The sequence below is a fragment of the Rhodnius prolixus genome, unplaced genomic scaffold, assembly GCF_049639745.1.
Source record: "Rhodnius prolixus isolate KJV_2025 unplaced genomic scaffold, Rpr scaffold_2, whole genome shotgun sequence".
Taxonomy (NCBI): Eukaryota; Metazoa; Arthropoda; class Insecta; order Hemiptera; family Reduviidae; genus Rhodnius; species Rhodnius prolixus.
The window spans coordinates 217,801-241,349 of record NW_027411592.1 but is presented as its reverse complement, the minus strand read 5'-3'; the positions used below and the strand labels follow the sequence as shown (position 1 = coordinate 241,349).

Below are 23,549 nucleotides of genomic sequence, written 5' to 3'. Positions count from 1 at the left end.
ATCTGATTAAAAAATATCTTTTTTATCATCGGCCCTTTTGTCCAGAAGAGTGCTTTTCAGAGAATTGTTTGCAGGCAGCGGTTCTGGTAGACACTCCAAAGGACAAATGCACTTTGGCTTAAAAACCAGGAATAGATCAAACTTTATATTTCGTTGATTTCTAAACTGTTAGATCTTAATAGGATCTTAGTCTTTGAAAATCCTTCAAAGGATGGTGTTGAATTCGTCTGCTTTTATTGTGCATTTATTTCCGGTCTTTATCACTAATATTTGGAACATTTTCCCCCGGGAACATTTAATTTTTAGAAATTCGATTGGGGAGGGGCACATATTGAGGTACACTGAGTTGAAAAACAGTTTTGAAAAAAATGATGTCGATCTGTCCATCTGGAAGCACGCCTAAAAAGCAGTTCAAATTTACAATTAGGTTAAAGTAGGCCACAAAATCAGACAACCTGATAAGTGTTTGTTCGAACTAACGAGTTGCATCAAACTGGGTGTGTGTTCGTAGTAACGAGTTATGGATTGATATTGGTGCTGCCATTAGTTAGGCAATTTCCACGCGTTTCAGTCCACACGACGATGTTAGCGTACACCTACGAGAAGGGCAACTGAATGTGTAATTTCTGCAGCGAGAGAATGTCGTGTGAATGCTGCGTCCTACTCTGGCCAGCGGATCGCCCTCTAGATCAGTATAAAGTACTGCGCTGGCTCTGAATAGAACTGGCCAACTGTGACCGTTTAATGGAGCCTTTATCATTGGCCGCATTCTGAATGGTGAATGGAAGTTTCAGTCTTTCTAGTGTTGAGGATATTCTCGTCATTGTCATAGTAACTGTTTACAACGGAAGTGATCTAGGATTGCTTTACTTTCACCTGGCTAGTGTGGACAGTCCCCAGTTATTATTAATCATACTTCCGTTTTCCGTTCCTTTCCTGCTAGTGGGGCGCAGTTTTCAACCACCTGTTGTTCAGTAACACCTGCTGCTCATCTCTTTGTCCTTACCCGTCCCGCACTGCCTTATCGTTGTGACCAACCAACACAACATCAAAAACATACGATGATGGCTTCTCCATCTCCCAAACCATAAAGACAGAATAGGCATGAAACTCATTTTATGGATGTGTCTGCTTCATATAACTAATGAAGGAACCAACCAGATCTCTGGGAGAGGTCCATGAGAAACTCTTCCCCCCATCATTATCCCCTCTTTCCCGATGACAAGGAAGCAGCATTCTAAATAAAGTGAAAAAGTTAAGTAGAAATGTTGGAAGGAATCTAGAGAGGCCTGCACTAGTTTCAGAGCGGAAGTGGCTAGCTGGTGAGGGAGTTCTCCAATCTTGCCAACTTTCCCTGGCCGCTCTCAACTGGAGGAGGCTCAACCAGTGAAAGTGCTCCACCCCGCCAACCTAACTAAATTATAACCTTGCCATCTATTTATAAACGCAACCTGTACGTAATCGGCACCCTCACACCACTGCCAATATTACAATTCTAATTTTTAAAAGTGGACAGTTGGAATGAAGGTAATTCCTTACATCTTGTAAGGAAGCTGTCATCCTTGTATGTTTGTCCCCCCCCTTTATGACTCTTCTCGAGAAAGAGTGGTCAAGAGATACAGCTTCTGAAAATGTGCTAGATCCGCCGTGCTAATATAATAATATCTTTATTATAATAAATGATAATATCTTTCATTTTATCCGTCGTAGAACGTCTCTGCTTATGACAGCAAGTGCGATGCGAGAAAGTAACGGAAGTAAAGTCATAATCCCTCCGCATCAAACTGATTAAATCAACCTCTGATGATGGATGGAAGTCCGAAACCGGACAGAGATTGAATGAATACGCATGCGCGCTACAACGGATAGAATCAATGATTCGTCTTCGTCAAGAAATTTCTTTATAGATGGGTATTGATAAAGCAGTGAATCCGCTCTCCATAGCGTTAACATTGCAGCTAGTTTGGCAGATTTTATATTTAGTTGCTGCGGAAATATCCCCTTGAAGAACGTGGATCCTAGAAAATGGAAGATAAAGAAGAGCAGCAAATCCCTCGCTTTCATTTAATGCCTGAATAATCCCAGCAGGATTGAATTTAAGTATGTTTCAAAAATTCAAAGTGAGAACGTTAAGAATTTTACTAAGAAATAGTCGTATGAGTGTTCACTACAGCCATATTAAATTCAAGGCAGCCCCCCTCCTCCTTCTTTTAACAGTGGAATTCAAAAAACTACGGTGGGTCTGAAACATAAATTTCTGTTTGAAATAGGAGAACTTGGAGATGCAACTACTGTCGCAGTAATTAGAATTTCGCGCGTAATAACTAATCAATTTGAATGAGAGTTCCTTTAAGCGGCGGAAGTAGATTAAAGCTGAGAAATGTAGCAATGTGTGTGTGTTGTGTGTGCAGTGACCAGAGAGTTGCGGCTCTATGTAACTATGGTTACGCAATGGGGGGAGTATGGCGCGCCACAATCGCTGGCTGCTGAAGGTAAGAGTCCGACCTAGATAGATAGATACCAACTTCCATCGCTGATTTATTGCCTAAATTAATTTTACACGCTCACCTCCACTTTCTAATCAACTACCTGTTGCTGCTGTCCAACCAGCCAGCTGGAGAAAGTGCTGCTGTTCACAAAATATAGCTGAATTTTCATGTTGTATGTTGATGTTTGGAGGCCTCCGTTTGAATGTACCAGCGCTCTGTAGTTAATGTGATTGTTGGAAAACAGATTCCATTTCTTGTTACACAAATGAGGTAGGAGTGCAGCAATATGGCGGCACCAGTTCGCATTCTACTTTGCTCAAACAGTTTTGGGGAAGAGGCTCTCAAATTTTTATCACAAGCGTCATTATGAATAATAGAAATTCATATTTCAAATTTGAAAAATAGGGTAACCAAAATTTCACATTTCTTAGTTTATTTTTTTTTATTTTTAATTGTTTGTAAGTTTCATGAAATTTCTTTGGTAAATTTCGATAACGAAAAGTCATTAAATCTCTCAATAAGATTTCTTTATTTTTTTTTAGAAATAATTTCTTTCAATAATAAATAATATGCCAATAAATTTAATAACAAAGAAATAAAGTTAAGCCAACTGTGATGTGGGAATGGTGCGCTGCGGATAGCTCACGTTTCCTGTGAAAACTAAAGTTCACTAACTAAACAACTACGTCATGTAGGTCGCTTCTGCGTCTGGGAACTGTTGGCTTGGTTGGCTTCCGGTTGATTTATATAGTAAACCAACTTTCTTAATTAAAATAATTGTGGGAGTACGGCTCTGCTGAGCGAAACAATTATTATTATTTATGTAGACAGCGGGCAGTAGAAATATGATGTGCAATGGTGAATTGATGTTAGACCGTCAGTCTAAGATGTGCTGTATATCAGGTTACCTTTCTCCCGAGCCAGCCCGACCTCCATTTGCCGATCACTGTGAGGATCTCATCGGTGGAAAAGTGGAGCGAATTAACTAGCCGAGGCTGGCTGGCTGCTTGCCTACAGTTAGACCATCACTCAGTATTATCTAGCTGATGATGTATTCTCTTGATGGGAGAGCGCGCGGTCCATCGGCATTCTCTTCCAGCAGAATCTACCCCTTGTGTGTGGTATTTCTCCTGGAGTATAATACTTTTTAGAGAAGGGGACATGTTCGCCCTGAGTCCATTTCAGCGTACTGTACCAGGAGTACAGTCATATACAATTTGTGGGGAAGGTTCCTTTAATGTGCCAATAAACTAACCTGACAATTGAAACCCGCCAAATTTAGTGCTGCACGAGACCCGGACGAGGCGACACTTTATGCAGTCTCGATCTCGGTCTCGGTCTCGTCGAGATATCTCGGTATCGGTTTTTTGAATTTTTGTTTAAGTATTAAAAGCGGTTTGCTATTAATAATCTTTTCAAAAAATGTTATTATGTTCTAATAATTATTTTAATTTATATATTGGTAATGAAAATGTGTGTAAAAGAAGACAACTACTTACACTTCAATGCATCAAATATTACTATTACTGTTATATATCTTTATATAATTTCAAAAAGATGTTAAAAACGCACCAAATGAAAGACCCAAATAACATATCTGCCTGCTATAACAAGTCGATTCGTGAAATAAAAAATACACCTCCCAACAAACTTCCCGCTCCATTAGTTATGGCTGTTGGTGAAGATAAAGAATCTGATGATTCACCTTTTGACGACGACGACTGCATCAATATTTTTGCACCATTTGCTCAAAAATCAGCAAATATCACCGAAGCATGGAAGACAGAAATAATTAATTACACCAAATTAGACCAAGCACCAGTAGACGTTGACATTTTAGAATGGTGGAAAACACTTGAGAATTCCTTCAATTTGTCTAGAATGGCAAAAGATATTTTTAGTATCTGTGCAACTTCAGTGCCATCAGAAAGATTATTTTCGCAAGCTGCATTGATAATGACCAATAGAAGATCTTCTCTAACTTCTGACTCAGTAAAAGCTCTTTTATGTATCAATGCTTGGGCAAAGTGTATCTTAAAAACGAAAATTTGTGGCAATATTTTCACTAATTCCAAAATTCTAAAATATAATTCAAATGATATCAAAGTTCAAAGTATTAGATTATTAATAGTGAAATTTATGAAATTGAATGAATGAATGATATGAATAGTGAAATTTAGTGAATTTATGTAAAAATTATGTAATTCGAAGGGGGCCGCCACGGTAGCCGAGCGGTGCGAGACCTGCGAAGCTAATGTGTATTGTGGTACTGGGTTCGATTCTCGGTCGTAGTCTTTGGATTTTATTTAATGGTTAATATGAGAAATTTACAGTAAAGTATGTTTGCTAGTCGCCTCCGTCCGCGACACCTAATTGGTAGTTGGACGAAAAGCCCCGCCTGAAAAAATAGGCGATTACTTTACTTTGCTTACTTTACTTATGTAATTCGAAGTCAAATAGATGTAGTAATATTGAACATATATAATAAAATCGTATCTTTTAATAATTAATTCAATACCCGTAATGATTATTTATTAATAAAGAACACAATTTTATAATTTTGTAGCAAAAAATTAATATTTGTAAAACCGAGACGAGACCGAGATTTCTCGACGAGATATATATCATGTCTCGATCTCGGTCTCGGTTGCTCAAGTCTCGTCTCGGTCTCGGTACCGAGACCGAGACCGAGATTTGTCTCGTTTCTCGTGCAGCACTAGCCAAATTATGAAGTTAATCAACCGGACACTCTTGGGTTGTACAGAGAGCAGACGTGGGAGGCGGCACTAAGGTGGAGCCAACTCACTTCTTCCCCATTGTCCTCCCAAAATATTCTAGCAGGATGGATTCCCTTGCTCTCCATGGAGCTCACCCCCCAGATGGTTTGAAATAGCTTATCGGTATGCAAAAAGGCCTTCCTTTGCTATATTCCTTGAATATTTAGACTTGAGCACATACCCAAAATTATTTTTTTCTCTAATAGGCATGACAAATACAAACAATTGCATTATTTAAAAAAAGTAAGACATGCCAGGGCTGTGTTTTTAAAAGTAAAAACTGTTTTAAATCATAGTTATCTCGTCACCCAAACTTCTTTGTTGGATTTGGTTAAAAGTAGGCGCTGAAGTACGCTACATTATGTTGGGCCCTACATCTCAGTCGTATCTCTTTTGAGGGTCAACCGCCGACCCTCATCAACATGCGGCGGTTGACCCTCAAACAACAAGCTACGCTACTCGCCTTAACCCTTTCTTAGGCCCCTAAAACATTATTCAAGAAACATTTAGATGATTGAACTGTGTTTTGTGAACATTCGGTATGTGTAGATTGCAATCTATTTACGAGGATGAGGAGTGGGTGTGAGGTATAGATAACTTGTTTGATATAGCTACCCATTACTTATCTACGTATTACCTAACATTTATGGCGGCCATGTTTATTGAGTAAGAAATGTGTGTCAGGAGAGGGGCAGACAAATTGCCCTCTCTCTTAGAGAGCGCGAGCTGGAGTGAGACCGTTGAACGCGAACCCACAGCCAGTCAGCATTAGTGAAGGACATCGAGATAGGACACACTGTTAGTGATGCAGTTTCTCCAAATCCGCACGCCGGCCGATCACTTTCCTGCTGTGCCTGGGCGAAGAGAAAGCTGTCTCCAAACCTACACCTGCTGTCTGGCCTGGAAATGTTAGTGGTCCAGCCAGTTAGAGTTGGGTAACAGCTGGCAGCTCGCAGAGCTCTGCAGGACACACTCTCTCAGCTGACCGACTATAATACCCACTATTTGGTTCATAAAAAAGAGCAGGATCTCTGCTCTCTCCCCACTTCCTTTGATCATATCTGAGATCTTGAACTTGAACTCACCTCAAATGCAAGTTTCAAGTTTCCTGGAAGATTTGCATCAAATTTTCTCTCAATTTTTTTTCTAAATTATCACCAGTGATCTACTTCAAATGGAACACACGACTCATGAGCGGGCCCTGAGGGGTTATGTTCTATTCTCTTGGTGTTGGTTGCTGCATTTCCTATAACACCACCACCTGATTCATCTGTTGTTTGATAGCTGAAATTGACAGATAAAATTTCAGACTCAAATCTTATTTATATTTTAATATTTTTCAAAACCACTTGCCGAATAAAGTGAAAAAAATCCAGTACTGCAGGAAGTGCCGCAATTGATACTTTTAAGTTTTCACAGAAAACATAAGTTTTAAGGCGCCACTTTGATGAATCAGGCTAGATGATACATATTTAGATGGCATTTCCTTAAAAATGAATGTGTACAAGTTTTTGAGCAATGTTTTGGTTAGCGTGAGGCCTTCAATCTAAACTATGAAATGCAGCTATGAAACAGACAAAAATTCGATTACTCAAGTATTGACTTTATGATATTGTTTATGTATATTAAGTAAAAGCAATGTATTAACTATTCCCATCTTATGATTGCAGGCTGGGCGTGTGCAGGCAGAGCCCGCGGAAAATCGGCCCAGGTTCGTGGCGGTCACCACGCTGGAGGATGTGCAGGCGGTCAGATGCGCTGAGTTCCATCCCCATGGAAATATTTATGCCGTGGGATCTAATTCAAAGACCCTTCGCATTTGTTCTTATCCTAAACTTTCAGACCTCAGGTGTGTCCCCTATCCCCAAATTGTTACTCTGTTATTATAGTTACAATAGTGTTATTCTGTTTGCTGAGAAATTTTCTGTGAAAAGAAAACCATTGCCTCTATTCAGCACTTCTATGCTGCCGACTTTCAGATTGTTTTTTATCCTTTTGCACTTAGGCCTGCAACACCTCTCTTCTACTATCCAGGATGTCTAAATTTCATCAAGTTTTAGCCGTAACGTTAGGTTTTCTAAAACACAGTCAGTACTATACTTTTGGTTTAGTCCGTTCCTACTCTTTTTATTGTTGTTTCCGGTCCAATTTTACCTTTCCTTCAGTTGCATTTTATATATCTGTCTTTCTTCATCCTTACATTTTTTTTTATTTATGTGAACGGATTATTCCCATTGCTCCCATTGGTGCCACGTGATAAAAGTTCTTGACTTCCCGATTTGTTATACTATTATCAATGAGGAAAATTTAAGATTTGGCTTAGGTTAATACTATTCTTCATTACATTAATGGATCACAAAACAAAATTACTATAGTAGTTAATAAGGAAAATCAAAATAAACATGAGAACATTTGGGAACATTAGCAAATAAAACTAAGCCCTTAGAGAAGTGCGTATGATCAAGGTATGCAGAGCTGCGAATTTCTGAGAATGTACCTACTATTTCCCCGCCTCTTGCTGATTTATTATCTGGTTCGCACATGGTAAATATATTTGTGGTAAAAGCGGCGCACCCTTCTTACATCGTAGTTCGAAAAACTTCACATTTTTCTTTATGAAGTAGTTCACCTCAAACCGGAGTTACAAACCTCAGAGAAGCCATACGTTTAAAAACCGGGCCTAAAGGGCTTCAGCCTGCTGTTTAGAGATGTCCGTACCAGACTCAGTATCTTTATGTGCAAATCTTATTAGTACTTTAGAATAGGATCGAGAACTCCTGACAGTGCCAAAAGGGCAAGTTTCATGTACTAGGAGCGACTCAGTGAGGTAATCTGACTGCATCCTAGGGAATAGGACCCGCCCATCCGGTCGTAGTTGCTGGGTCTCCAGGGGAAATTAGGAACTTGAGTTACAAATCTGCTCCTTTCTAAATGCTAACATCTCTGCTACGAGTAAATTATTCAAAAACACCACCAAACTACTATTTCCTTCTCTTGTGTTTAACCCTTTCTTCTCTTCCGAAATATTTTGAAAAAATATCACACTATTTCTCACTGTTACCCTTATTTTCTTATTAAATTTTCTCTTCAAAATGACGAATTTTGTAACTCATCACTTTAGTATTTTGAGCTAAATTCCAACTTAGCGCTCTCTCTCTCTCTCTTTTGTCGTTAAACCTCATTTTGGATATTCTGTAACAGCAATGCTGGATAAATCTTACCTGATAACACAGTTAACTGGAAATGAAGTTGTGAAAATGTTTTCTCAGGGAGGAGCACCAGACCTACCAGCCAACAGTTTTGTACAAGAGGACTAGACATCACAAGGGATCCATTTACTGTATGGCTTGGACCCCAATCGGAGACTTGATCGCTACCGGATCCAACGACAAAACTGTCAAACTGATGAGATTCAATTCGGAAACCTCCAATCTGGAAGGTAATCCATTTAAGCTCAGCTTCCCGTCATTTACTCCTCTACTAATGATCTCCTTAACAAAAACTTACAGTTTAAAATGTTAAGTATAAGGGTTGATTAAACGCCAAAAGGTACACAAATCAGCAAGTATCCATCTCATTTCATTTACACTTCATTGACATTATTTAAGTAATTTTACTGCATTAACTTTTCCTTCACATTTTTAGAATTTATTAGATGTCACAGACCCTTATGCTGGCCATTTTCATGCATAAAATATTTGTTCAAGACTGCAGTCTGTAGATTGTAATATCTATTTATCTATAATAATCAAACTATTAATTACAGGTTAAAAAGAAACAAAAATATGAGGCTAAAAATTTCAAAAACTTTTTAAAAAAAATGTTTACACCAACTTACATTAATGATTTCATTTTATTTATTTATTTATTTTTATTTTTAAATAAAAATCGTCGGTTTAAGTTCATTCTTCGATTAAAGTAATTGTTATTTTATGAAGTAGTCAAACGTTTATAATAATAGGTAATAATTATCTGGCTTTATCGCAAATAATATAGTTTTCTTCAATTACATTCTCAATCTAGGTGTTCTTCCCACAATGTTGTATGTATGTAATATAAAATAAATAAGATATGCATATTTTTAGGACAGCTAATTATTCCAGTATTTTACTATAAGTAAAATTAGGGGGACTAAATTAAATTACAATTGAGAAATGAATAATTATTGTTGAATAATCTACTTGTTATCAACTGTGTGTTATTTGTGCTCACGAATATTTCGGTAAGACGAATTCAAGACTGAAATATTGTTTTCAATCCTCCGTGTTTCAAATTTAAACAGTGGCCGACCCTGACTTTGTCTTTTTCTACTTTAACATGCATGTGTTTGTGACTACTCAGAATAATTCATAACTCATTATTATAACAAAATAATAATTTATCATTATTATAACAAAAAAATATTATGAATGAACTGGCCAGCATAAGGGTCTGTGACATCTAATAAATTCTAAAAATGTGAAGGAAAAGTTAATGCAGTAAAATTACTTAAATAATGTCAATGAAGTGTAAATGAAATGAGATGGATACTTGCTGATTTGTGTACCTTTTGGCGTTTAATCAACCCTTATACTTAACATTTTAAACTGTAAGTTTTTGTTAAGGAGATTTTTGTACCTTTTGGATAGATTTTTCTTTTTGTCTATTTTGCAAAGTTACATATCTGCTTTACAGATTTTTTTAAAATTTGGAATAAGCAATTCTATCATTATAACCTGATAAGGTGTTAAGTCGGAACCGTAACTGCCACTGGAGAAATCATTTTAAAGAATGATTATAGTTGCCATCCTCAATAACAACTTTTTTGAGAAAGCGTTTTGAATAAAATAGGAAGGTATTTGTACGTAAAAAGCAAAACTAAACTGCGATTTCAGTACTTCCTTTTAAGAGGAGTAAGAAAAATAAACAGCGATTACAGTACTTCTTCCTAAAAGGCAAAGAGGCAAAGATTTTGAATCGAACGACAATTCATTCATAATGTAAATAGGTTCGCCCATTGATAATTTTAACGATTGCAGTACTTCCTCTTAGTAGGTGTAAGAGCATGATGGCACATCACAGCCACGAAGAGGAGCTTTAACCACTTATTCGGGCTAAATTTTATCAAAATCGGACTAAGCTTTGTAGAAATATTGGTAATAATAGTTTTAAAAAGGGCTTTACTTGGATGGGGCAAACTCCCCTCCTTATAAGGCACAGCGTCGAGACTTTTAAAGTACAAATCTGTACAAAATTTCGATTCGAATGACACTTCATTCATGAAAATCGGTTCACGCCTCGATAATTTGAAATGATTGCTATACTTCCTCTTAACAAGTGTAAGAGCAGATCGTCGCTTTAATGTTACGTAGGGAAGCCCTAACCCTATCATCCCACCAAATTTTATCAAAATCGGGCCAAGATTTACAGAGAAATTAGAAATAATAATTTTAGAGGGGGCCTTACATAAAGGGGGCTAACCCCTCTCCCATTCGATGTACAGCGTCGTGACCCCCAAAAGGCACATCTACATAAAATTCCGAATCGAATGACACCTCATTCATGAAAATCGGTTCTCGCGTTTAGGCGCTACGCAGTTTACAAAAAAGGTAACAAGAAGAAGAAGAAGAACAACAACAACAACAATTTTTGAAAGTGCCATTTTTGCTCATTTTCAGCAACTTTTTTCTCGAAATCTGTTATATCTATGTTGTTGCAAAAAAATTACGGGCGTAAAGGAGGATTTGCCCTATATTTTAAAGAAAATTTGGGAATTTTATCTTTTTTAGAAAATGAGAGAAAAATTGTCAAAGTTGGGTGTTTTTCAACGTTACGCTTTTTCGTGCAGTTTTTGATGGTCAACCCTTATACAACTGTCCTACCGGACAGTTTTAATCAATATTTTTTTTCAAAACATGCTCCTGAAGTTAAATTAATTGCTTAAATCTAATAGATAACGCACTCCATACTTGCTAATATATTATTAGGCAACTAGTCAAAAGAAAGATTTCCTTTCTTTGCCTTGAAAACAGTTGTGAGTACAATAAACATCAATATAAATAAGTATTTAAAAAAAGTTAAAATTGAAGTATAACGTATCAATTTTTGATTTGTTTCTTAATTTTTACAGTACTCGTATATCAAACCTCATAGTCTCAGACAAATATTTTACGACCTAACTTAACATTATTATTCTTCAGTGGAAGCATCTATATACTCGTACCCTAGTTTGAGATTTTATATTGTAAATAACTGAAAAGCGCAGAAAAAAAATTAATATTGAACACTTGAGGGAAGCCTGATACTTCCTCATGCAGACAATCTCATGAAGATGATGTCACTAGTGCTAGTGTGGACGAAGCACACATTTATGAGCGAAAATTGAACTTTTCACACTTATACAATGAATGCGCATTTGCACTATTCACTAATGTTAGTTGATGGCAGGTCAGGAGATCGAGCTGACGATGCATGACGGGACAGTGAGGGACGTCTGCTTCCTGGAAGACACCAGCAACAAGTCCAGTCTCCTGATCAGTGGGGGTGCAGGCGACTGCAAGATCTATGTGACCGACTGCGCCACGGGCCAGGCCTACCAGGCACTGTCCGGACACTCAGGTACCTCTCAATATAGTTACGCATATCTGCCGCAAGTTCTCACAGTAATGACACCCAATTTGATAGGTAGTCTTAACTGAAGTCCGGTTTGTCGATGGTTGGCTAGCTCGAAATAAAGAAGTTACTTATTTTTGCTGAACCATCAAATATGTACGAATTCCTTTAACAGGGCCTCATACAAAAGAAAATAATATAAATTAATTTTATCAACTGCATTTTATTTGCAAGTAGCGTATTTAAATTTTATTGAAATTTAGAATTTAGAATTAGCGTATTTAAATTATATTAAATTTTAGAATTTGTACTAAAAGAATATTTACTGCTTTACATGGGTTTTTTAATTTTTAAATTAAGGCGCGTCAAGATCTGAGGTCATTGGCACCTTCAGCCGACCTCCGGTCAATTTTCCCTCATTGCTGTTCCCACTGCTGTTCATACCTCATAACTGGAACAGTACTCTACAGTTTAACTGTAATAAATGGGCCCTATGTTAAAGGTACAATTTGGCTTTTCATTCTCTCCCTTTATAAGAAGTTTTAATTTTAGGTAAAGCTTTTTACAACCGACTTCTTTGCCTTAAACATTACTTATAATGTGTCTACAGTTAAGCAGTACTTACCTAAAATAATTGATTAATTATTGAATCAATTGTTTTCTAAGAACTTATACTCTTCAGTGCAAATACATAAGATAAACCCAGCTAATTAGCCGAAATTTGAATGAATAATAAATTGGTGGTGAAGTGGATATGAAATATGAGGATAAGTGGAGTGGCATTTGTCGGATTGTTGAATACAGGTGTTCAAGCAGCGGATCTTTTGGCAAACGAAATTCAGAGCACTTAGGTATGAATAATAGAAAGTGGCTGGGCTTCTTCTGTTTATGTAGTCCCTGTTAGAAAGAGGGACAACTCTCTTTTCGACCAAGATCTGTCCTTAGCGCTTCTTACAGTAGTTAGAGAGTGTTGGAGTTTCTCTTCCACCATGGATGCCAATAGGTGTTGATTGAACTGCTTGCATTATTATTAGGCTACCTGAGTTCACCTCCAAATAGGCGTTCATTATTAAATACTTTATTTTACAGGGCATGTTCTTTCTCTTTTCAACTGGGGTGGAGCCATGTTTGTAAGCGGCAGCCAAGACAGGACTGTGCGGTTCTGGGACCTGCGCACTCGAGGATGTGTCAACCTAATCACGCCGGCCACCAACCCAGCCTCCAGGGTAACCCGCCATAAAGTATCCTATTAGAAATATTTCCTTTTTTTCCTTTTAAAGCAACTATATCATCCTTTCCAATTCAAGATCTAAAAGAAGTCCCAGAATCTAAGAGGGTTCTTGCGAGGTTCTTCCTGCAACACTTAAGAACTTCTACTTGAAAGGAAGTTGTGTATTGGAGTTTCATGCACTTTCCCACAGAATCTTCAGGTTCTAGGCCCAGCTACTTCGGGTGTCTCCTAAGCCGACTGTGTCAAAACATATACCCGTCAGTATACAATCCTTAGATTCCTAGATTCTTATCCTTAGATCGAGGCACGCCTCAGTGCCGCAAATGAGACTAGTACTATTAGAAGGGATTCGGCTTGTCTATTGCGTTGGCCGTCTCTGGCATCCCAACTTGCTCCTCACGCACAACAGGGTTTTTTTTTTTGGCGCATCGACTGCTGAGGTCATTAGCGCCATCAGGGTGTTATTTCTCTGCTCAGGTCTTTACCTATGTCGTGGCATTCCCACACCATTTTCGCGTTGATGTCAACATAGTCGACGCTTTAATGGTAGACCGGCTTTTGGAAAGAATGACATCCTTCTTGTTCCGATAATTTCTGTTGTTGAGTACTCAAGTAACCCAGAGAGAGAAAATTAAGTTAATGTAGTTGAGTTGCTAATATAAACAGTGTTAGAATTGGCTTCGGTCCGGCTCTGAACTCTTGCCCTAGATTCGTTCTGTCCTATTATTTTATCCTTGAGGAGATGGTGGTAGCTGTAGAAGGCTTTGGATTTCCTCCCAAATTTATAATAATAATACCATCTCTCGGGATGATCCGGAGAGAGAAGCTAGAAGTCAGGGATACACATACTGTCACTATTCTACCAGTCTCTATTTTGATGGTAGTTTACATGAATCTCTTGAAAAGATGTATTAAAGAAGTAACCTAGTACCTTCTCCTTTTAACTCTACCTCCTACAGTTTAGAAATATTGAAAGTTGAGAATTAAGGCCTAAGATTTTGCTAACAATATATTTAATAAAGTTGTCTGTTCGTTAAGGTGGGCTCTGCAGTAGCAGCGGTTTGTGTGGACCCTTCTGGTAGGCTGCTGGTCTCTGGCCACGAGGATTCTGCCTGCGTTCTCTTCGACATAAGAGGAGGCCGTAGTTTGCAGTGCTTCAAGCCACATTCTGCAGATGTTCGCTCAATCAGATTTTCCCCTTCAGCCTACTATCTACTCACCGCCGGATACGACAACAAATTGGTGCTCACCGATCTTCAAGGTTGGTAGGCCTAAATTGTATTTTCTTTTAATCTTCTGTAAGTAAATTATGCTCTCATCCAAGACACCACCGAGAGCTGATTGGGCAAAAAGTGTAGGAAAAAAAAAAATTAAAATAACAGTCTAGAAAAGCGCTCTTTTCTCCTAGTTATGAACTTGGACAGAGTAGCTGGAAATAGTGTACATTCTAAATTCTAAAAAAATACAAAAATGAGCTATGGATTGAAAGATCCGGTGAAAGACGGTGTTTTCTGTAACGAGAGATAGATTAGTAGTAAGTACACTGAAAAGGACTCTGGACGGAGAGAGTATAGTCATCTTGTTAGAAATAAAAATAAATACATTTCTCCTAACAATGTTCTCCGGATACAGATCAATTGGTGCGTATACACTTTTTTATATGCCGCAATATGTAGACTTATGCATGGTATGATGAACTGGGTAGCCTACTTCTGTTATCTTTTGATATAATAATACCAAGGAAACAAACCTCTACTTGTAGAAGAAGAATGTTGGCGAGGAACTGAAAGTCATCTTTCATGATTTCTTCATAAAATTATAGTCTTAAGAGTGATTACCAACTATACATTTATCTCTAAATTGCGTAAGTGATTTAGGAATTTTGCAAATAGGCTTGGACTGAAATGTATCGTAGTACAAGCGTTTTGCTCCCTCTGCTTTTTTCTTAACTGATAGATCTTAAATGTTAATCTGATATCGTGTTTTGAAATTGAAAGTCATAGGAACCTCCTTAGTTAGGAAAGCTATGACGATAATTGTTCACCTCTTCCTGAAACGAGGCTTGAATTTTAAAGTAAGTACTTGACTGCGCTTGGTATTTACTGGAAATAAAACAGCAGGTTTTTCTATCTTGCCGCGAGGGTTCTACCAAATACATAAAATAAGACTTGGATCTGCTATAATAATGATTTGAAAGACTCTAATTACCTCGGTGGTCGATGCGCCAAAAAAAAAAAAAAAAAACCCTGAAAGAAATGAAGCAGTCCTAGAAAGTGAGTCACAAAATAAAGATAGTTTAATCGCTTGTTTGATTTGTTGATCAGGAGATCTGACGACTCCGTTGCCCAGCGTGGTGGTGGCTCAGCATCAAGACAAAGTGATATCGGGCCGATGGCATCCAAACGAGTTCTCATTTCTGAGCACCAGTGCGGACAAGACAGCTACCCTTTGGGCCCTTCCACCCATATGAAGGTTGTTTTACTCTTCGCACGCGTTCAACGCGTTTCAAGCGTTGGCATCTGGCGGCTCTAACAAACCCAATTAACATTTTGCCAACGTTTTCCTCACAACTCATGTCTCAACGTGACTATACTTTTTATTTTTAAAAGAATGTATATTTGATTTGTATATATCATGTAGAATTTTGAGAAAAAGACAAAAGAATCTAACCTAGCTACCAATTTTTGGCAACAAAAGGCAATTTTAATTTGGAAAACACTGTAATAGAAAAAAGATATTTTTTGAATTATTGGCAATATTGGTGCTTTAGAAACATTATATTGCTTGTGTACATTATTGAAAATAAACGACTGAACGGTTTTGTAGCTTCTGTCATGTATGCCAAATTTGTACATTCTAAATACATACCTGTTGTACTAATAAGTGTGTATTTATATATAATAAAGTGCTTTTGTAAAAATATAATTAGTGAAGTATTTATAAAGACAATGAACAATTTCATTCTGTTATATTTCGTACGAGGCCTCAGGATTTTTTTTCCAATCAGCCGCAACTATCGAGCCAATGTTTTATCAGCTCTAAAACTGTGCCTCAATTATTTTTGTTTAAGAAAAACAAGTTTTTGGAAAATAGTTCATATCTTTATCTTTTAAAAATATTTTTACTACTTACAACTTGCTATGACGATTTTGCAAGTTAGTATACCTACAACTTGTTCTTTTCTAAGTCGCAGGCAAATCAATATTTTAGGCAGATATCGTCTTTAAGTGTATAAACAGATGAGACATTTGTTTATGACTACTTTTCTCACATTTTACAAACATCATAGCTCCCTACGGTTAATTAGAACCACAATACTCTGTTAATTGTAGAATCTTAATAAAGACAATAATTATATAGTAATCAATGAAACCAAAATAAGATCAACTGAAAAATCACAAAAAAAAAAAAATAATAATAATAATAAATAAATAGAAATACAAAATAAAACAACATAACTTCACATTGCTTATATTGAAAAGCCAAATAAATAATAACTCCTAAGGATTTTCTTTTATTTTTCTAAAGTGGAGGAACAGAATGTCAGAAATATTGTATTAGATGTATTTCTTTTTATTGGAATGTTCTTTCTTTTCAAGATGTACACACACACTTAGGCAGGATCGGGTACTTCAGCGAGATTCTAATAAAAATCGGAACATAAATTTGTCGTAAATATTTCATCAAAAAAAAAAAAAACTTTTTCGACGTCATCGATTTAACTAAAATTAAAACCTCTCTATGTAACATTTAAGGTACTGTTTCTATTTTGCAGTTACTCTAATAACTAAAAGTTGGCCAAATATTGCTTGCTCATGAAAAAGGGTTTTAAGAGGACTGGACCGTATTATAGCCATTCACTTAGCTATCTGCCTAGAATAACCATTTGCCTGTGACACTTATTAAAAAAATCTAAGATTTTATTAATTGTCAGTATTAAATATATACATATGTCTGCTTCCACAAGATGTCCCTTTGGTTGTATTTGTTAAAAATGTTGCTTACTATTATTTTTTTTAATAATCATTTTCAGTCATTTTCTACAAGATCTATTTTTGGCACTTCTGCCGCGGCTCTTCTTAGAAGGTTCTTTCTTCATTGCGGCATATTTGTTAAATATTGAAAATATTAATATGTACAAAAAAAAAGTATTTCGTTCACATTTCTTTAATAAGTCCAAAGCCAGAATCTTAAATTTGGTTCGCAAAAGCACAAGTTGGTAAGGAGGATAACTTGTTATAGACGGAACTAATTATTCAAATACTCCAGCACCTTCAAGATTTAGCTCCTCCCAAAGAAAGTTAAACTGCAACGATTGGGATCAGCGATACAAAAAGAATTTATTAAAAACTAACGAAATAATTTTTTTTATATAAAATTTTATTCGCAAAAAGATGAAATATATTTAATAACATTTGTAAAAATTTTATAAAATAAATATTTTTCCAATTTTTGTTAGTTTGTATAATTAATAAGCAAGTTTTTTAAAAAAATAATAATAACATAAAATAAATTATAACTAACAAAATTATGTAAAACCTAACAAAATAATTTTTGAAAGTTGTGGAGGAGAATAAATAAAAATGATAAATATATGACTGTCAAGAGGTCGGTTCAAACAGGAGGTTCGTGATTGGTTGCCAAATGATTTATGATTTCCCTACAAAGAAAGGTTCGTGTGCTGACTGGCTTTTTTTTTTTTAATTTTAAGCGCTACCTAGCATCTTCTATACAGAAGTCTTACTAATATATTATTTTTAGCGATACAACTGTAAGGTTTGTTTTACGCGCACTAATAGTAAAGGTAAACTTTCAGAATAATATAAGTATATTCCCTAATTCCTTTATTGGGTATTGGTTCAGTGGTCAAACGTACTGAACTCTCACACAGTCTTCTAATTTCGAAACCAGGCCAATTTAGAGCATTGGTCCCTCTTATTTTATTCATAATTCTCTTAGTAGTAATGGAATAGTGTAGAACAGAGAGCAATGGAATAATGTGGGATTGAATAACTCAAAATTATTAAATATTCAACTGTGAAACCAATGAAGGCTTATTATTATTGTATTTTTTAACATAATGGTGCGTCAACATCTGAGGTCATTTGGTCCCGGAGCATTTTTCAGTGCCCTGTCGTCTTTGAAAAGATAAACTGTGTAAGGGAAAATGAGGTGCAAGAGACTCCTAGGAAGCAAAAAATCTGGGAACATGTAGCTAGATTCGAAGCTGGGATAATCATGTGTATCCAATGTTATTGTGTCAAACTCATTCTAATGAAAATAAAGATGCTGTTATTTAGTGTGTAAAAACTTACTATGCAAAAAAGGGTGCTGTTAGTGTATGAAAAACATACATCTGGTTCATAAAAATGTAATAAGATGGATTTAAGTATTGACCATGGCCCCTACATTTTGTGCGTCGGCTGTCCACAAATGAAAGAGGTTTAGTTATATTACTTTCGTTACTGATCAGTGACTTCCTCATAAGCACATTTCTTGGTCCTTCAACTGTTCTGAACGTTCGTAGACCAGTCCAAGTGTTTGTTGAACCGACCTGGTTATTAATTTGTTAATTTGTCATTAATTTGACCTAAATTTGTTAATACTGCTGGCGCTGTTCTTATGTGATAGTGATTTTGTTATTTAATAATCGGAACGAGTCCGATTGGGCGCGACTCTACTTTGGTAAATTTGGTAACATTAATCTCTGTAAAGGATTATTTACTATTTCTTTCCTTGTAATAACATCATTGTCGTCAGAGTTACTGTGTGAATACTAAATTGTAAAGATTAAGATTCAATAAATCTCTCTATTTTAAAATCTGATGAGTGTATTTGTTGTTTTGTTTTGTGAATATTGACTACACGTAAAGTAGAGGCCGCAAACCAAGGACTTCAAACGAGTGACTTGAGTCAATAACTGTCCGTTGAGCAACTACTGTCCGAGGCAGCATCCTGATCGTCGTCGCAAATACAGATGTAATCGCCACCTATTTCCTCTTCGCTAAGAACTTCCTCGTCACAAGACTCGCCAGACTCTTCTGTTTTATTCCACTCCTTCTTGGAATTATTTTGGTTTTTACCTTTCATCAATTTAAAGTTGGATTTAATCTACAATTTTATATAGCTTTAATTATTGCAATCTTTATTCAGAAAAGTGTTATATTTAATGAATGAAATAAAATGTGGTGAAAATTATTGTATCCCCTCCAAATTGAAGAAAAAGAAAAGAAGATCCATTAAGATTTGTTTATTGGGCGGGCAGTACTACTACACTTCATTTCTTCATACTCCTTAACAAAAACTTACAGTTTAAAAAGTTAAGTATAAGGGTTGATTAAACGCCAAAATAGCTAGTACCTAATATTTTCATTTATAGTTCAGCTCGTGATTTCAGCCATATAGAAACAACGAAGCATTTGTGAACTGGAATTATTTTAACAATTGATATCATTTAAGTAATTTTACTGCACCAAATTAGAGTTATTTTTTAAAATTTATTAGGTGGCCAGTTTATTCATAATAACTTTTTGTTAAAATTTCAGTACTTCCTGTTAATAGGTGTAAGAGCAGATGGCACTTTAAAGTCTCGTAGGGAAACTTTAACCACTTCTTCTTGCTAAATTTTATCAAAATCGGACTAACCATAATAGAAATATTAGTAGTTTTAGAGAGGGCCTTACTGGCGGGAGGTAAACTCCCCTCTTTAAGAGGCACAACCATAATGCAAATCTGTACAAAATTTCGATTCGAATGACACTTCTTCATGAAAGTCAGTTCACGCGTCGATAATTTGAATCGATTGCCACACTTCCCCTTAAAAGGTGTAAGAGCAGAACGTCGCTTTAATATTCCGTAGGGGAGCCCTATCCCTTTCATCCCGTCAAATTATTACAAAATAGGGCTAAGATTTACAGAGTTATGAGTAGTAATAATTTTGGAGGGGCCACATATACATGAGCAGCGTCGAGACCCCCAAAAGGCACATCTACATAAAATTTCGAATCGAATGACACCTCATTCATAAAAATCGGTTCGCGCGTTTAGGCGCTACGTTGTTTACAAAAAAGGTAACAACAAGAACAATTTTTGAAAATGCCATTTTTGCTCATTTTCAGCAACTTTTTCCTCGAAATGTATAAGATCTATGTCGTTGCAAAAAAATTACTGTTACAAAGGAGGATTTGCCCTATATTTTAAAGAAAATTTGGGAATTTTATCTTTTATAGAAAAAGAGAAAAAAATTGTCAAAGTTGGGTGTTTTTCAACGTTACGTTCAATGTTGGGCTTTTTCGTGCAGTTTTTGACGATCAACCCTTATACTACTGTCCTACCGGACAGTTTTAATTACAGCTCATAAAAAGATCAATGAGATTTATTTATTGTTTTTGTAGTTTTGATCAATGAGATTAAACATTAAACTTGGATGAATGAAATTTTTTGAATCCCTTTCTCGCGAAAAAAATCGCTAAAAACTACATAATTTATTATTCAGTAAAGTGGGACTTCCTTTTTCTTCATATTTTTAAACTTTTCTTACACTCATTAAATTCGTTTTAAAATTATAAATGTAATGAGACTTGAGTGTAATATCGCACTTCAAAGGCACTTCTTTCCCAGATTTTTTTTTTTTTTTTCAACTTTCCTGGGAAAATCTCAAAAACTTTAAATTCTATTCAGAAAAGGTCCAGAGTGCCAGTGGATCAAGAAATTAAGACAGTATTCAATGCTCCCAAAGAATACAGTATAAGAGACAATAACTTAATTGACAATGATTTATTAATCAGCATTGGTTCTTACTGTGAGACCTCAGAGCTTAGATAGCTGCCTGGCTGTAAGTGAAGAACCTAACATCAGTCCCTTCCAACGGAGTTCTGTGGCTGACATTTAAATAGCAGTCAGTTCCACCTAAACCTCAAAAGTAATCAAGATCGCAGCCGGTATGCTCCTATCTATGCTATAAACTTGCACCAGCTCCGTTCATCAACCATCGATGAAAATAAAGATGGCGTCTTACGTCAGCCACAGCTCCAGCTTGCTCCTTCGCCGGAATCCGGACCCCGTAATTATTTAAAAAGTCCAGAACTGTAGGGAGAAAATCCTTTAAGAACGGATAAAAAAAAGTTACCTGCAGATCTTTGAAACAGTTGTTAATTAATTCAGAGACAGACTCTTGTGAATCGTCCTCTTTGCTGAAATTGTTTTGCTTATTAAACATAGTGAGAACATCCTGCGGAAAACGAACAACATCACTTAGAACCGGTTTTCCTATGTCATTTGATGTATTCAAAGTGTAGAGGTAATGCTCTACTTTGGTTTTCATCCTCATGTATCCGTTCGGATCCACTACAACCAGATACGCAATTTGAGCAAACAAAATAAGAGGCAGGTTGCTCTTGCAAATAATCCCTAAATTCAGTACTTACAAACTTTCTCAGATTGTGCTACGATGTAATGTCTACCACTTTCGCGGTATTCCTGGGTAACTAGTGGAACGTCAATTTTTAGTAAGTGATCGGTAGTAATTTTTTGCGGACTCTCCTTCGCGGGCGGAGGTTCGCTCAGTACGCCGTTGTCGTCAGTGCACTCGTACATCCTGCAGATTTGTCTGTGCTTCTGTGTTGTGCTCTTGGACTTGTTCCGCTTGCAGCATTACACTTACCAACACTTTACCCTGATACTAAACCATATGATTATAAATTCACGGCTACATTAATTATATTTTAAAAGTCCTCCGGAGCCTACTATATATAAAACATTAAAATAGAGGACTGTATCTACATAAACATCTTCTATAAGTTATTAGCCGAATTTCAGTCTCGATTCTTCACTTTTTCCAAAAATTGTTACCCAAAGTCCATCTTCAAATTAAGCAATCACAAAATAGCAAAAATAAGTTCTACAACTATGCGAATATTCCAATTTTACATTTTTAAATGTGAAAATGACAGTTTTACTTTTGTATCTAAAGCACCTTTGCAATCGTCAGACACGTGTTCAGCTTCCACTAAGGCGTTTCTTCCTTTTTACATTTATATCAGTCTAAAAATTTATTACTCAAAAATTTCAAAGAAAAACTCACAGGGCTAGACATTTTTTAAAAAATAATTTACCAAAAAAAGAATTAGAATGAACTACAAAAATATTGCTAGTCAGTTAAAATAATTACAAATTCTTTTTGTTCATACTCCCACTATCATATTTTATTACAACTATTTCACTTAATCTATACAGCTGTATTTTTAAAATTAAGTACATTTATTTAGCACACACGAGCTAAATAAAATTTCCAACATTCGCCTGCCTTTGTAAATGACAAACGTATTTTCATGTGCTTTGTTCCTTTAATATTATTCGTAATAATTATTTTATGCATGAAAACAAAAATAACCTCATAACAAATATAAACGCATATTCTATGATACCCTTCTTGTTGGTGTGCTACACTATTGAGAATTCTCAATACTGGTTAAGACTCTTCTGAAGTCATTATTTTTCTATCGTCCCCCAAAGAATTCATCATATTCAACAATTCTCTTTGTCTAGTGAAGTCGAAGTCATCTTTAAGTTATCTATAATTATTTGTCAGTGCTATCGAGATTTCATAATTTTCTACAAACCGATTTACTTATGCTGAAAAGAAACAGTGTTCCAGAAAAAGTCATTAGTACTTCTACTTCTCCATTCTATTATTTTCTCATTCATCTTATCATTCAATACATATCCGAATCCTTATCCAACATTCTAAGCTAAAGTTTCGAAGGATTCTCCTTAAATTGCTTACTTTTCTCTTTCCTGATTAGCGCTGTTCACTTATTGCATAGTTGATATTTTCTATAAATAAGTTTGTTGAACTTTTCTTGAAAGAATTGCCATCGTTCTTTCAAATAAACCAAATTATTAGGCATTCCGTCATGGTCACCACAAATAATATATTTTTTCCAATTTTTGGCAAATTTTTTCTCGAAATCTATTAGATCTCGGTTGTTTTTTTAAAAAAAATACAGTAATATAGGAGGATTTGCCCTATATTATAAAGAAAATTTGGGAATTTTATTTTTTACATAAAAAGAGAAAAGAATGGCAAAGTTGGCTGTTTTTACCCTTAGACAACTGTCCGGTAGCACAGTTTTAATGTGGAATAAACAAGATACCTGTGAACAAGTTCTTCCTTTTTAGATTCCTACTGTATAGATTACTTGAATTGTTTCATTTAATCTATTCAGCTGTATTTTAAAATTAAGTAAACTTATGTAACACATTCGAACTAAATGGATTTCTAAGAAAAAAAAACAAAAAACAATACATACTCGTATATTGGCCATTAGCACCAAGATATTATCAAACTTTCTACATAATATACGAGTATGTAACCTAGTTATTGACTTTAGATATAGACGTTTTTCAAGAAACCCATTTGAGTAACGTCAACATCAACATTGGCAGCCCAATTCTTGCTCT

The 23,549-nt window shown here is 35.9% G+C and overlaps 2 protein-coding genes across 11 annotated transcripts in view; one reads left to right on the top strand and one right to left on the bottom strand.

The window, feature by feature from the left end:
* Positions 1-18,914, top strand: part of LOC141448644 (WD repeat-containing protein 47) — a 54,664-nt gene extending 35,750 nt beyond the window's left edge. For 7 of the 9 annotated variants that reach the window (XM_074117132.1, XM_074117129.1, XM_074117130.1 and 4 more), the window contains 6 exons: positions 6,937-7,115; positions 8,536-8,705; positions 11,693-11,863; positions 12,947-13,083; positions 14,127-14,349; positions 15,413-18,914. In XM_074117132.1, the coding sequence (XP_073973233.1) occupies positions 6,937-7,115; positions 8,536-8,705; positions 11,693-11,863; positions 12,947-13,083; positions 14,127-14,349; positions 15,413-15,558 (1,026 nt within the window). In that variant the 3' untranslated portion in view covers positions 15,559-18,914. The remainder of the gene's footprint in view (positions 1-6,936; positions 7,116-8,535; positions 8,706-11,692; positions 11,864-12,946; positions 13,084-14,126; positions 14,350-15,412) is intronic. The other 2 variants (XR_012455190.1, XR_012455191.1) reach the window with 1 other exon arrangement.
* LOC141448654 (uncharacterized) lies at positions 16,804-23,440 on the bottom strand. 2 transcript variants are annotated; one of them, XM_074117149.1, is made up of 3 exons: positions 21,515-23,440; positions 21,217-21,434; positions 16,804-19,199 (listed from the first exon to the last, which is right to left on the bottom strand). In XM_074117149.1, the coding sequence occupies exons 1-3, from the start codon at positions 21,681-21,683 to the stop codon at positions 19,002-19,004; spliced, it is 585 nt and encodes a 194-aa protein (XP_073973250.1). In that variant the 5' UTR covers positions 21,684-23,440; the 3' UTR covers positions 16,804-19,001. The 2 variants fall into 2 exon arrangements, with proteins under 2 accessions (XP_073973250.1, XP_073973251.1); XM_074117150.1 differs by having other exon boundaries at positions 19,034-19,171.
* Between the last annotated feature and the right edge of the window lie 109 nt (positions 23,441-23,549).

What these genes read in the sequence shown, in the direction of transcription:
- LOC141448654 (XM_074117149.1), bottom strand. Translation starts at nt 21,683, where the DNA reads ATGTACGAGTGCACTGACGACAACGGCGTACTGAGCGAACCTCCGCCC. An exon ending in AGCACAATCTGAGAAAGTTT is followed by an intron (nt 21,435 to 21,514) that starts GTAAGTACTGAA and finishes ATCTGGTTGTAG; the next exon opens with TGGATCCGAACGGATACATG. An exon ending in ACTGTTTCAAAGATCTGCAG is followed by an intron (nt 19,200 to 21,216) that starts GTAACTTTTTTT and finishes ATAAAATTGTAG; the next exon opens with ATTAAATCCAACTTTAAATT.